Source organism: Lynx rufus, unplaced genomic scaffold (assembly GCF_022079265.1).
Source record: "Lynx rufus isolate CCGP_SWC_20201006 ecotype Redwood Valley unplaced genomic scaffold, mLynRuf1.p SCAF_2, whole genome shotgun sequence".
In the NCBI taxonomy this organism is placed as follows: domain Eukaryota; kingdom Metazoa; phylum Chordata; class Mammalia; order Carnivora; family Felidae; genus Lynx; species Lynx rufus.
The window spans coordinates 134,463,150-134,478,908 of NW_025814834.1; the positions used below are offsets into that span (position 1 = coordinate 134,463,150).

The 15,759-nt window shown below is 31.9% G+C and overlaps 1 protein-coding gene across 3 annotated transcripts in view; it reads left to right on the forward strand.

Annotated features, from left to right (window-relative positions):
• COL11A1 (collagen type XI alpha 1 chain) overlaps positions 1–15,759 on the forward strand; it is a 222,906-nt gene that overhangs the window by 81,827 nt on the left and 125,320 nt on the right. The window contains exons 6-14 of one of the 3 annotated variants that reach the window (XM_047084158.1): positions 2,612–2,728; positions 3,335–3,427; positions 5,766–6,020; positions 6,778–6,840; positions 8,335–8,376; positions 9,344–9,406; positions 10,068–10,142; positions 11,737–11,820; positions 14,205–14,261. In XM_047084158.1, the coding sequence (XP_046940114.1) occupies positions 2,612–2,728; positions 3,335–3,427; positions 5,766–6,020; positions 6,778–6,840; positions 8,335–8,376; positions 9,344–9,406; positions 10,068–10,142; positions 11,737–11,820; positions 14,205–14,261 (849 nt within the window). Of the gene's footprint in view, positions 1–2,611; positions 2,729–2,992; positions 3,146–3,334; positions 3,428–5,765; positions 6,021–6,777; positions 6,841–8,334; positions 8,377–9,343; positions 9,407–10,067; positions 10,143–11,736; positions 11,821–14,204; positions 14,262–15,759 lie in introns of all 3 variants that reach the window. The other 2 variants (XM_047084157.1, XM_047084159.1) reach the window with 2 other exon arrangements.

The window sequence follows — 15,759 nt, forward strand, 5'->3', positions numbered from 1 at the left end:
CATATATTCTAGTTCTCATAGATATTTAGTGATGCCACTATTTTTCTAACAAGTTAAATAAGAACAGATTATGACATTTCTAGAAGACTTCCTTCTCACTACAATTTATGCTAGGCTACTAACATATCCAAGCTGAAATCGAAATCATTCCATCATTGCATGTCTTTTTGCCTGTATTCATCTAATTTATTACAACTAGTTCTCTCTGTTTTCAAGATTTTTAAAATCCCATGGTAAGGAAAGACGGCCATCTCCAAACATAGGTTATAAAGCTGCATGTATACTAGCAAAGTGCTAAATACACTTAATACCATGACTAAGGGGATGCTGTTTAGAAAAAGAAATAAGAACAGAAGGAGTGATTCTTTACACTGACTCCTGAAAGACTCTAAGAAAAAGATATGCTTTAGTGCCTAAGGAGGTGAGAATATTATCTACTCCATTCTTCCAGAGTCACAACTAGTCTGGTTAATCTTCATTTGGAAAGAGTTTAAAAAGAGGAGAGGCTTATGGGGGTTAGAAGATGTTTCCTCCTACAAGAAAAAGAACAACGACATGAAGTTAATGTACATTAGTATATTTTTGAATACCATGCTTCATTTGACATCCATTAAACCATGTACTTTAAAAATCAGCCCTTTATGTCTTTGTTTATTGTCTTATGTTTTTAAAATTAATTATAGATGCACATAATTTTGAAAAGTCTGCTTAATTTTAAAACTCTATGGCATAAAATAGACTATCAAATCTTTTGTTTTTAGTGTTTTACTTCCAGCTGGCAGCTAGTAGTTGTATAAATTTCTTATTTCTTATTTCAACATGAGAGATCATAACCACAGAAAAGTTATTCACTATACAATATTCAGTCACCATTTATGTCTTTTTAATATGTATCTAAATCCAGTATTTAATTATTTTATTTACTTAATGATGTTAATAATGTTTACATTAACTTTCCTAGAAGTAATTGGCCTTTATCTTGATTGCAGAGGCATTAAGAAACAAGTGCTCAGTGTTATATATGTGCATTTTTCTATTTACCAAATTCTGTACAAATTCAGTTAGAATAAAGCTCTTGTTGAAGTTCTTCAAATGGATGTTCATTGATGATGAAGCTATCACTGAATAGATAAAAGTATGAATCCGTTTCAGTTCATCTAATCAAATTACAGTGTTTACAGTCATAGAGAACACTAAAGACATGTCTGTTCAAATTTCAATATGACCTTCAGCTGAACCATTTGAAAAGTTTACTCTAGTGAGGCTCATCTAGGGCCAGATGTATAATGATGCCAGGAGATCAGTTTTGGACATGTCTCATTATATGTCTGTGAAATTTGCACTCATTTGCATTGCTATAGTTAATAGAGCTAATTAGAAGGCACAGTGATCACAACTTTCTAAAAGACATATGGTTAACAGTTACTTTTCTGGCAGATTAAAAAGGATTTTCTGGCAATTTTGAAATGCCAAGATTCCAGTTGGGATATAATTGGAATTTTATCAAATATAATACTAAGGGAAACCCAAATAGGTTGCCTTTAGCTTGTATATATTAGGAACACAGCTTGTTGAGTTTACTGCTTAATGTTTTTGTATGTATTACTTAGTGTATTTACAGTTATTTTGCTTAAAGCCAATGATTAATATGTTTCACAATAACTATATTCTTGTTTATAAATTAAAGTTTTGATAGAGACATTTGGCTGTGAAGGTGAACACATTATTTTCCTTATTCAGTATATATGACTGTCTTGTACATCCCTCTATTAAGAAACATACCTCTCTCCAACTAAATTGCTTTAATACAGAGGAATCTAGTATAAAATATCATTTTCCAGTTTGAGTTTAGTTTAAGTAGTTTACAATGTCTGAGTGCTATGCTTTTTTGATAGAGGGAAAAAAAGCAGGATTTTTAAAAAGCGAATAATATGTTAGTTAGAAACAGATCTTACTTTGAATCTTTTAATGTGTTGCTAGTATTCTGTGCTCATTTTGATCTTAAGTCTATGGCAAATTAGAGATTTCTGAACAAATTTTAGATTTTATTTTTCATTATTCTAGTGTTCGGTTTAGACTTACCTTACGTTCCTTGCATTTCCTTTTCCTCCTCTCCACTCTCTGACTTCCAATTTAAATATCCTTTCATACTTGGAAAGACTATTCTCCATATTTAATATTTTAAGCATGTAGTTTAATGAAAAAAAAGTACCCATTGGAAATACACTAAAAGTCTTTTAGAGGAGCCTTGCGTAACAATTTTTACAAATAAAAATTAACAAGAACATTTAACAACTGTGACCAAGTATATAACTGCTGTGTTCAAAAGTCATTGGCTACAAATTTTGAATATTAATTAAGTTTGGATTAATATTCACAATTTTTAGTTTCCTCACAATCCTAACCACTGTTCCGCTTAGAAAATCGGCTTTGTTGCTCTTATGTTATACTCTGTACACTGACAGTATAATACTTCTTGTAATATAAAATAACATTTAAATACTTGCCTCTTAACCTTTACCCTACGTAAAAGTTAAGATGATTACCACTTTGTTATTAGTATTACCTGCAACTAACAAAATCGCCTGATATTTTTTCCTTTGCGAGGTAGTATGCACCTGAGGATATTCTGGAATATGACTATGAGTATGGGGAAGCAGAGTATAAAGAGGCTGAATTTGTAACAGAGACACCCACTGTAGCTGAGGAGACAATAGCACAAACTGAGGTAAAAACAAAGTAGCACCTGTGTATATGGTGTCCTAGTGTTTGTCATTCCGTGGTTTCTTATGTCCGCTGTTCCTCAAACTCATTGTAAGCCTTTCATCCACCTGATTTCTGTGACCCAATAACTGTGATTCTTATTTGACAGTAGCTGCCCCGAAGGAATGATGCTCATTTTGCTTTGCTTGTCCTTCCTTTCATCCATGCCCTGCATTTCCCTTTTCACTGTATTTATGTTTTCCATTCCATCTTTCACCACGTTTTACAGAAAAAGAAATCCAATTTCAAAAAGAAGACGAGGACAGTGGCCACTAACTCAAAGGAAAAGTCCAAAAAGTTTACACCCCCTAAATCTGAAAAATTTGCATCCAAGAAGAAGAAAAGTTATCAAGCAACAGCAAAAGCCAAACTAGGGGTAAAGGTAGCAAAGAAAAAGCAATCAAGATCTCTCCTAGATAAGCTGGAAGATCTCTGATGATGAGTCATTGTCCTAACCCAACTAGATAAATCCTCATTTGGCTAATACGATAACCCAGTTAAATCATGTTTTTCCTAAATTGGGTATTACTTTACATTCTTAGAATTGTTTTTCTTTTGAATTTACCACTAGGCAAATATTGTTGATGATTTTCAAGAATACAACTATGGAACAGAGGAAAGTTACCAGACAGAAGCTCCTAGGCATGTATCTGGAACAAATGAGGTAAGCTCATTGACACTATTAAATCACAGCCCAGATTTTTTAAGCGTGTAATATTTCTAAAGATACTTCACTCTGGAAGAATATAACTTGCGAGAAGTTCCATCTTTTTTTCCTTTATTGAGGTAAGAGAAACAATAGCATTGGCTCACTGTTACTAAATTAGTCCATTCAGGTTTACATGACTCTTTGCTTCATGCAGACACAAATTGATTAAACTGGATTGGCTGCTATCATTCTCTTCATTGCTCCTGGGATTGAGCAAGCTTCTCAACATGTTGTGATGAAGGGTATTCACAACATGATTTTTCTGTGAGGAGGAGACTCCTCTAAAGAGAAAATTGTATCATGAAATGATACAATTAGAATTTATTTCATCTGACCAATAATCATGCATTTTTATGACAGAGAACTTCTTTTTTTAATAGTATTTATTTTTTAAGTGTATTTATTTATTTTGAGAGAGAGAGAGAGCACAAACAGGGAATGAATGGACAGAGAGAGAGAGAGGGAGAGAGAATATCCCAAGTAGGCTCTACACTGTCAGCACAGAGCAAGATGCGGGGCTCGAGCTCACAAACCATGAGATCATGACCCAAGCTGAAATCCAGAGTTGGATGCTTACCTGCCTAAGCCACCCAGGTACCCCGACAGCAAACTTCTTGAGAAAATTTAATCTTAGTGGATTTTAATAGTTATGTACATTTTCATACTTGTTAGGAGAATGATGTTAATTATTATTAAACACACTATTAAAATAATGTGTCTTAACCTTTTCATTCTTTTCTATGAAAATGTTTAAGCACATACAGGTGTAAAGGTAGCAATCTTCATATTATGCATATATTATTTCATATTGTCCATACATTCATAATATCCATATTATCCATAATATATTTATATTATTACTCATATTATTAAAAATATTATTCATAATGTATTCATATTGTGTGTACATTCATAATATTTCATATTATGATATATTCGTATCATGAGAAAATGAGTGTACAATTCAATTTAAATTTGTGAAATACCTGTCATACTGGGTATGAAGAATACCTGAATAATTTAGCTGTGAGAAGATTTATATAACATTTGTGTCAGTGAAGCAAATAAACGCAGTAGTGCATGACATACAAACACATACTTCAGAAAAATAACATTTTAGGGGGAGAACAGATTTTAAGTTTCATTTGGTCCAAATTTATCGTTTTTCAGAAATGGATATCTTGATTCAAGATGCCTATTTATCTAACCAAATTTAACTAGCTTTTTAGTTCAGAGCTATGAACATAGCAATGTTCAGTTTTTGGACACATGCCTTCTCTATAGATAGTGTATCCTCTTTGGCTAAGAATACAAAAATATTATGGTTACTAAATATTTTATTTTGGTTAACAATTGCTAAATTAATCATTTAGCTGCATTTTTATTCACATGATTTTGTGTACTACTACTTATTTATTCAATGCTATTTTGTCATCTAGATTCACTATGTCTTGGAAATCAAGTAACTTAAAAAATCCAAAAATTAGCAAGATAAATTATTTCATTTGAACCTCATCAAGATCATTATATGGCTAAAAATTGCATGATAAATATGATTCAGATTTATGCTATTAATAAAGAATTACTTATGTGAAAAAGATAATTATACTAGGTCTATTTTTCTGTCTCTGGGGGAGTTTTATTGATATAAAATTCCCTTGTAAGTGCATATTTATTCTCTACCCTTTATGAGATTGTGCAGTGATATATTCTATTTCATTTCTTGAATTTCGAGGCCTATAAGTTATATTTTATTTGCTTTAAAGAACTTTTTGGTGATATAATACTTCCTTATATACTATATACTCTAAAAATTACTATGACAAGTCTCAATATTGACATTAATATTTTATTTTTGTGATTGAGAGTCAAATTTACATGGTTTTTCTGGTAGTAGTTATATTTCCTAATGATGATCTGTGAGATTTGAAAATTAAGCGAAGTTTTAACTGTGCATATTTCATTATTCAAATCTTAAACCATGAAGTAAATATAAAATTGACTAACAATTTTTTTTTAATGGAGCTAGCAAATACACATGTTGAGTCCATGTGAATATTTGCAGTTTATTGGGAAAAGTACTTTGAAAGCAATATTTCCTTGTACATACCAACGTACAAAAATATTGCTTTCAATGATACTGAAAGGCTATCTTTTTCAGCCTTCAGGCTTGCTTTAGTAGCTTTTAAATTGCTTCTCGTCACATTCCATCAAACTGTAATTGCAAATGCTTACCTTGCTTTACTAACAGTAAACTTCATGTTCTTCAACTCTTTGCAACTTAAATTAATAGCCAAATCCAGTTGAAGAAGTATTTACTGAAGAATATCTAACTGGAGAGGATTATGATTCCCAGAGGAAAAATTCCGAGGATACACTATATGAAAACAAAGGAATAGACGGCAGGGACTCTGACCTTCTGGTAGATGGAGATTTAGGCGAATATGATTTTTATGAATATAAAGAATATGAAGATAAACCAACAAGCCCCACTAATGAAGAATTTGGTCCAGGTGTTCCAGCAGAAACAGATATCACAGAAACAAGCGTAAGTCAGTATTACGCTCTGTGTCATTGTATGTCTTATTTTTGGAGTATTTTCACATTTATCTTGATGTCTTTTCAGGTTTAAAATACAAGTTGTGTTTTTATGTAAATTATGGATATTTATCACTACTAGGACACCTTGATAGATTCTTCCACATGGGAATCTACAGCAGTTGTATTTCTGCCTCCACTACCAGAGTCTTCATTTGAAAGTATAATCGTGAATAGAATTGTATCCGAATTGTATTATCATTGATAAGATTAAAATAGTCATTATTATTTGGGATAGTAAGTCTAATTTCTGAATTTTAGACTATTTTAATTTTTAAAAATATTTTCTGGTGATGTTCAGTAGAGGTACCATATTTATTATTATTATTTTTTTACCTTTGACCCCCTTCACCCATTTCTTCCACCCCTTACCTCCCACCTTTATTTTGTTAAATTCAATTTGATGATACTTGCTGCTTAGTGCCTTGGAATGATAATTGAGGTCTACAGATGTCTTTAACTTTCTATAATATGTCTTTAAGAAACAATTGTTTAATCTCATTCAAGATTTGTATTAATGTTTATCATGCTTTCCTTTTTATATTTTCAGTATCTAAACTTTTAATAGGTTTCTATTTTTAAAACACGTTTTAATAGGTTGTTTTTAAATGCACTTAGATGATTAAATTTTCTTTAAAAAAACCCAAAAAAACCTTAAGTGGTCTTATTTACTTAAAGACAGGCTGCTTGAATTTTTCACTCAACAGATAAATGGCCACGGTGCATATGGAGAAAAAGGACAGAAGGGAGAACCAGCAGTAGTTGAACCTGTAAGTACTGTTGTGAATACATTGTAAAGGTTGGTAACAATGATTTAATTTATATTATGAGCCATCATCACCTTAAATTATTATATGTTTATATAAATTAGTATATAAATTATTACATATATATGTTTATAATATATAGCATATATATTATAAAAACTCTGATGTCCAAATATTTAAAATTTGCCACAAAGAAGTGTTAGTAAGGTGATTTCTGGCAAGTAACACTTCAATCAGCCAAAAAATATAGATACATGAATTTTGGAATTTGAAAGTAACTGAAATTGTCTAGTCTAATTCTCTCATTTTACTCAACGAAGGAACCTGAGACCTAGAGAGTTTAAATAACTTTGCTGAGGTTCAAATGTTGGTGGTTGAGATATAACTAGACATTAGCTTTTCTAACTTCCTTCAATTTCTTTAACTTGGCATTATCAGAAATATATTATTTGACGTAGATACTTGTTTCATATCCAGATAACATCATGTAACAATATGAAAATATACTTTTTAAAATCCACTTCCCGTTCTTCCATTGAAGAAAAGGTGTAATTCACTCCAAAAGTGATTTTAAAATTCTTATTAATGTTCTCACTACTCAAGATATTGGTAAAAAGCAATCCTACCGGAAAGCAATTTTACTATTGTTGTCCCTAATCAGCAACTCAGGAAAACTGTTACATTAGAACTAAAGAAAATATGCTTAACTGTTTGCCTCAAGATCATGAAAATCCATTTCAGAAATTGCAAGGACACACACATTGAAAAACTGGGTAGAAGGAAAGTTATAGGTTAAAAAGATATGGCTCTAAGGGGATTAGTGGCTATCTACTGTATTACTCCAAATCTGATAAATCATGTCATATATTCATCAAAGAATTTTCAAATATTTTTCAGAATGAATTTGCCCTTATTACAAAAAATTACAATCATGTTTTTAAGTGATAATTTCTGGAAGTAGAATCATAAACATTGTGGAATGAGTTTTTTTATCCTGAGATAGTACTCTATTCTCTTATCTATTTAGGAGCTTATCTCATGTTTATGCCCCATTCTTTCGCTTGGACTTTTTTCCCTTTTCCCTGAGTGAAAGTGATTAGATGCCACCTAACTTCCATTCTTTCATTCAAACAGTAAATAGTTATTAAATCCCAGCTTTGTGTCAGGCATTATTCTGGGTGCCAGGGAGAACTTGGTCAAACGTCTTTGTTTTGTCCTTCTTGGGAGAACTTAGCATATTTTCCTTTTAGTATTACTTTTCTGAATATTTATTCCTTTTCTAATTAGTTCACAGATTCTCTGAGGACAAGGGCTATGTTTTCTATCATTTTAAATTCCCTCCCTTCCCCATAGAAAACTGTTTATAATTGATTTTATATGGTAGAAATAGAGAATTTACTTTTTAAAATGCAATGATGTACTTTGTTAGAGCTGCTTAGACGAGAGGTTACAGGTTACATTTCCCTAGAAATGAATCTCTATCTTGTTTTATTATAGGGTATGCTTATTGAAGGACCACCAGGGCCTGCAGGACCTGCGGTATGTAAATGTGTTGAGATTATTTTCATCTTGATTTTTTAAATAATCAGATATAACATTTCTATTACATTATTGAATTTATATATTTTATACTAATTTGAGTATTGAATTATAGAGGCAAACATTTTTTTCAGAGGGCCTGATGGCCTTAAATTGCTTTCTGATTTGGCTATCCAAATGTTATTCTTTTGAGAGCAGTGGAATTAAATTTTGTTTAATTTCTTTTGGAGGGGGCTTCAATATCTCTGCATCCTCTAACCTCATTTTCAACTTTCTATCTGAAAGTTATGATAGTGAAAAAAATCTTGTTTCCATTAAAGAGGTAAAGATATATCTCAATAGATGGAGTTGAGAATTCTAAGTAGACAGTAGCAGCCTTATCTGTACTTCCAAATGGAGTGATTATCAGCTTCCATTGTCACTTCCTAGGAAGGCTCATGTTGCTCAGTGTGTCTTTATTCTCAGATAGTTGTACTGATCTGACAGAAATCTCTATCTTTTGTGGAATTAAATTCTTGTCATCTGAAATGAATATGTTATACTGATGCCTTTAAATACTTTTTATCCAGAAAATGTAAAAATGCCTCCAGGCTAAATGATTTCTACATTTCAACTTTGTTATCACATTTTTGAGGTCTAATTGTCTGAATGTACCATTTGTTCATTAAGAACTGGGAACCAATTTCTACTTCAGTGACTTTGTATTGGTATGTTCTCCTTTCTTGTATTTCCTTGGAATATTTACCTGTACCCTGAGAGCAGCTTCATAGAGGAAGAGTTAAGCTAGCTACAAAGTGGTTCCTATGTATTGTCTTTTTATAGGAAGATAAATAGGGAAATTGACTGGAAGACCAGTGTATATTTATGAAATATAAAATGAGCTTTTCTTGGATTTTGGTAGGATGAATTTGCCTGAATGATAATGAGATCAGGAATCTGACTCAGATCATGGTTTGTTTCTCTGTAGGGTCTTATGGGTCCCCCAGGTCTACAAGGCCCCACTGGACCCCCTGGTGACCCTGGAGAGAGGGTAAGTGAAGGGACTCTTTATAACAAAAGAATATAACATAAATGAAAATCATTAAAATGTATTCCATAAGTTAAACATGTTATCTTTCTCATGAGAGAGGAGGAAGTCTGTGAACTCAATGTGCAACATTTTGGTTAAATTTTCTAACTATAATTTTAGAAGTGGGGATAAAGAATGTGCACTTATCTATGTTTAAGAAAACTTTTATTTTCAATAAATTGCAATGCTGAGATAAACCTGTTACATTAGATTCAGTTATTTAATCTGAATTGAAACCCGTTTTCCACAAACTGTGATGAGTATTTAGCTGGGTTCTGATAAACTGAGTTAATAAGCCTGAATTCTAATTTGAAGAGCATGTCCTGGATAACATGGTGGGATAGACCATTTGTGTTAAGTCTGTCCAAACTCTTCTTGTAAAACCCCTTCCCTTTTTTTCCTCCATCCTTGAATAGCCAATAACTTCGTGCATGATTAAAATCTTGTGAAAGTAGGGAAATGAAAAACAACCCTTTCTAGGTATACTTACTAAGAGGAGATTAACCAAGAAAGGAGGGACAAATGCAAATTAGTTAATGTAGACTAATGTTATTAAAGGTTATTCTGTTTCTAATAAATTTGTTTTAATTTATTTATTAATTTTGCTGATTTACTTTCCTAGGGCCCCCCAGGACGTCCTGGCTTACCAGGGGCTGATGGTCTACCTGGTCCTCCTGGGACCATGTTAATGTTACCGGTATGTTTTCTTTTTTTAATGCTGTAAAGATGACTTAATATTTCATCATCTTATTGCTGAAAAACATTGTTGAACTATATTACAGAGCAATTAACTAAAAACCATTGTATGTGGTAGAGATATTTGAAATCATGCAGCCTTTAGAAATTCTAGAAAAATTTATTAAAACAAAATTCTAGTAAACATCAATCTCTGTGTTAGAGCAAAGGTTTCATTATTTCATTAGGCTTTTTTTTTTTTTTTTTTTTGAGACAGAGAGGGCTCAAGTGAGTGAGGGGCAGAGAGAGAGGGAGAAAGAAAATCCCATGAGGGGCAGAGAAAGAGTGAGAGAGAGATAGAGAGGAAGAGAAAGAGAAGTACGGGGCTTAAGCTCACCAGAAGTGGGGCTCCAGCTAAGTCAATGCGGGACTCGAACTCATGAACTGTGAGATCATGACCTGAAGCTGTCAGATGCTTAACCAACTGAGCCACCCAGGCGCCCTTCACTGTTTGATTAGACTTTGACAACAAAGCTTACAGGTTGCTCTTCGTATTTCCAGTCATGTGCTTTATCCTGAGTGGTATGATTAACATACATTTCATGTGATACTTAACATAATATTAAGATGCTGTTTATCACCATAGATAAAATAGTTGACACTTTTAAAAGAAGATATATCTGTAGGGTCATTATTCTTTGCTCAAAAATTGTTTGACCATAAGATTGCTTTTTAAAATTGACCTTGTTCTCTGGGGGAAAAAGTGTGATTTATTTGTTTAAATGTAATAAAATTTCAAGTAATAATCATGTAGAGTAAGAAATTGACTCATGCTGCATTTGGAATTAAAATTAAGAAAGCTTTAGAATTTTAGAATTTTATGGAAGGATACAGGGAGGGTGAGTTTTTTATTATAATTATTTGAGAAACAGTAAACAAATGAGTATATCTCAAGGAAGATTTCCTCCGTGTTCGTACAGATTCTAGAAGTTTTGCTCAACAAAATAACAATTGATCTATAAACACCAATGAACTGAACACACTTGGACTTTTTACAAATGAGTGAATAGAAATGGGTAGCATTTGTACAGGTAAAATATATGGTGACTTATTCCAGATTTTTCAAAGATTATGGAATATAAAATTGGAAGTCTTGGAGCACCTGGGTGGTTCAGTCAGTTAAGCATCGACTTTGGCTCAGGTCATGATCTCAGGGTTGGTGTGTTCGACCCCGCATCAGGCTCTGTGCTGACAACTCAGAGCCTGGAGCCTGCTTCAGATTCTGTGTCTCCCTCTTTCTCTGCCCCTCCCCTGCACACACTCTGTGTCTCTCTCTCTCTCTCTCAAAAATAAATAAACATTAAAATGAATGAATGAATGAATGAATGAGTGAATGAATGAAAATTGGAAGTCTCTTTTCTATAAATGGTAAAACATGGTCTAGGGAACTTGTGATATGGGCAGGAGAACCCCCCAAAAAATCTAGGTATCTTGATTCATAATAAAGTTATCTTGTACTTTTATAAAACCACACCATTTTCAGTAAGCAGTTTTTAATCTAGTAATTAAGGCACCTATTTGAAAATGGCTAATTTTGAGCTTCTTTATTTTCTTAGTTTCGTTATGGTGGCGATGGTTCCAAAGGACCAACCATCTCTGCTCAGGAAGCTCAGGCACAGGCGATTCTTCAGCAGGCTCGGGTAAGAAGGAATAAACATGTATTCCTACAAACTGATATATGTCAGATTGTGTGTGCATGCTTGTGTGTGTGTGTGTGTGTGTGTGTGTGTGTGTGTGTGTGTGTGTGTGTCTGCATCTGGAGGATGCTACTATTATAAACAAAACACTTCTGAAAAGCGCATTGAATTTTAGCTATAAAAATTGCTAAGATTATATCTATTTTTCCAGTGGGAATATTTTCTTTAATTGAATACTAAAATTAAATGATTGACCCTGGTAGTATTGCCATATATAATTCTGGCAATAACACACAAACAATAACACACATTTTTCTAAAATTTTTTCAGAGTACTGATGGATTTATACCTAGCACTTTTTCACATACAGTTTTTCTCTGCTAAGACAGAATTTGATGATTAAAAAAAAAGTAAGAGAAGAAGGTTTGAAATAATTTTTTCCTCCTAATCTTCTAAATTATTCAGGATATCCTGAACAAATTAAGCAAATTAAGTTTTTTAAGCATTATCATATAGGAAAGAATCCTTCAAATATGTATTTAAGTTCTAATTGTTATAATCTATAGTGTTTTTGCAAAATCCATTGAGTTTATAGATCCTTCATTAGCTGAAAGCTTCCACTATCTCTATCTTATACAGATTTTATACATAAGGAAATCTTATTTTATACATGTCTTATACATAAGGAAATTTAAATAGTGGACGAGGAAAGAGTTGAAAGTCATATAATACTTTTATTTGTAGTAGGGGTTTTGGTTTTTTTAAGGAAAAAGGAAATAAATGGCTCACATTTGGTATGGATACAATTACCCACTTTCTAAGTGATATAAATCATTTCTGTGATAGCTTTGTATAAATTTATGAATATATAAAATTTATCATTTGTGTATTTTATACACATATAGTTTTATTGTGTATGTGTATAAAATATCTGAAAACATAAGTGAAGGTTGAAATTCACTCTCATATTTATTTATATATTTACTAAATCTATTAATCTGCAAAGATTCCATTATTTGATTATATCCTGTATAAAGACAGAAAACTTTAGGGCGCCTGGGTGGCGCAGTCGGTTAAGCGTCCGACTTCAGCCAGGTCACGATCTCACGGTCCGTGAGTTCGAGCCCCGCGTCAGGCTCTGGGCTGATGGTTCAGAGCCTGGAGCCTGTTTCCGATTCTGTGTCTCCCTCTCTCTCTGCCCCTCCCCCGTTCATGCTCTGTCTCCCTCTGTCCCAAAAAAAAATAAACGTTGAAAAAAAAAATTAAAAAAAGACAGAAAACTTTAAGTGTTTTTTGACCTTGGCGTAACACATCCCTAAAAATATTTAAAATAATTTGCTAATGATTCCTACAATTCATCTTATAATTTATATTACTTTCAACAAACTTAAGGTAATTATTTGAGCTTAAATGTTTTATGAGGCCATTAAATTCCTCCTTTTATTAGTCCTTTTATCCTACTTGTAAATAGGTAGCAAGCATTATAATTCCAATTTTTCAGATATTTAATCTCAAGGATTAAGAAGTATATTGTCAAAAATCTCTTGGTGAGTCAGTAGTGGAACCTTGGAGATCCTATGTTTTTATCTTGTGCACTTTTCTAATATGATTTTACATATTTCTATTACAGTATTATTTTTGATATCTGTTTTGATAATCTAAATATTCATCTTTTGAAATCACTAATATTCAAAAATAGCTCACCATACTAATTTAACATCTATTAAATATTTATCCTTTGTACTCCACTTGTTCCAGCTTTTCAAATATGCTAATTTCACATTTCTAATATTCAGTATCAATAGTGCATGTGATCAATCTATCATGCCTATTATTATACAAAATGAATGTGTTTTTCTTGTAATGTTAAATTTGAGATTTGTTAAAAAGAAGTGTATGAGCATATTTTCTGATCAATTTTGCTTGCTATCTGGCTTTAAATGTCAATAGTTTTTCCTAAATATTGCTAGAAACTTTTTATTTCAAGCACCTCAAATTGTTCATCTCTAAAAGGATTTTCGATGATAATTGTGCCAACATGTTTAAGAGAAGTCTATATGTTATTGTGAAGTATGCTTCAGAGTAGAAAAATTACAGAATATTAGATTTCTTGTACTGAAATCTATTTTAACTTTTATCATTGAATAAATCATAATAGTATATGGTACAAGATTGTATACAAGCTATAACAGTTGAGAGCAAATCTGATAGATCATTTGTCATTCTAGAAGCTTGTAATTCAGTTATCAGGCACTCTTTCTAGCATGTAGCTAATATACCTTTGTTTATTATCTGTTACTTACAGGTAGCTTGTGCAAATGAATATTGTGGTTTACTATTCTTGTCCAAAAAGGGCACCCCTGAGTTTGATATACTTTATTTTCTAGATTGCTCTGAGAGGTCCACCTGGCCCAATGGGTCTAACTGGAAGACCGGGTCCTGTGGTAGGTTACTCAATATGATAATGTGTGTTTAAATTTACATAGTAGTATTTCCTTGTGCAACTTGGGCCAAACATTGTTCATATTTCTAGCTGATAAAAATAGGATATGCATATCTACCTATGCTTGATTTTGTTCCTCTATTTAAAGTCTATTTCAATTTAGTCCTCAGTAATTTTTGATAAAAAAAAGTTTCATTGAAGAATTTTCAAATCAAATAAATACAGTGAAAAAACAATTGAGTCACATGTCTATTAATTTTTGAAGTATAATTATAATTTATTTGCATAACATTCCAAGTTATTAAAATTCAGTTTTACATTAAATTATTGAGACTTAATTTTATGTTAAATAGAATTTTCATTAAAAAAGAAAAAAAGTATTTGAAGTCAGTTAAATTATTCCATAATTTGGGAAGCAAGCAGGATACTTGGCTTAAACTTTAGTTTGCCTTCCATATTCCACAAAGTACTTCAGATATTAGAGAAATTAATTTGTCTTCTGGAGACTCTTGGAAAATGACAGTGTTTTATTTTTCCATACAAGCTTGCTAACAAGCTAATATTTTCCAAGTGGTTTTTAATATAAAAAATCTTCAAATATTTTGAAACTTTTACCAAATGTTGAGCAGTGTAGCAATTCACAAAAAACACAAAGGTTCTTTTCAAGTCATGTTTTTCCTTAAGGGAAAAGAAGACTGCATGAGTCAAACCTTGCTTCTGATTGATCTTACAATTAATTAAATAAATAATTTCTCTCTTAAATATTTATTTTTCTATATAAAGAGCTATTCCTCCTGTTCTTTCATATGATTTTATATGCTTTCAGTATGTTTTATTGAAATAATGGTATTTATAGAAATTATTACTATGAACATTAAAATCTTAACATGTGATTTACTTAGTAGACACAGCAAAATAATTTTACTCAAGTTTACATCAAGTGAATAGTCTTCTAATTATTTAGTTTGTTTTACTGATCTTATTAGGGTGATAGATAGTTTTCTTCATGTATTTTATTCAAAGGTTTGTTAATGTAGTTTACATAAACTATGGTAATCTTAATTCAGTCTTAAAATTTGTACATTTTATATATTTTGAAGGGGCATACACTCAATCATATGGGCTCATGTAGAACATATGTTCTGGCAAAGTAATAAACATGGAAGATTCTATGTTACTTAACAAAGGAAGAAATGAAGTTAATACTTCATTGTTTGTTAGTGATAACTCAAATTTACGACTGAGGAAAGTCAGCAGTATGCAAATGTTTTATAAATCTGCGGCAGAAGAATTATCTATATATTTTATTTAAAAAAAAGCTCCTGGGGCCCTTAACTTGAGATTCTGATGATAAAGGTTCAGGGTTCAAAGTGGCAAACTATATTTTTAATGAGTGCACCAGGCTGATTCTTATAGTCAAGCATGTTTGGGAAATACTGCCATATGTTACATAATTTAAAAATATCAGTCAAGGATCTCTAAAACTGCATTTTCCAAAG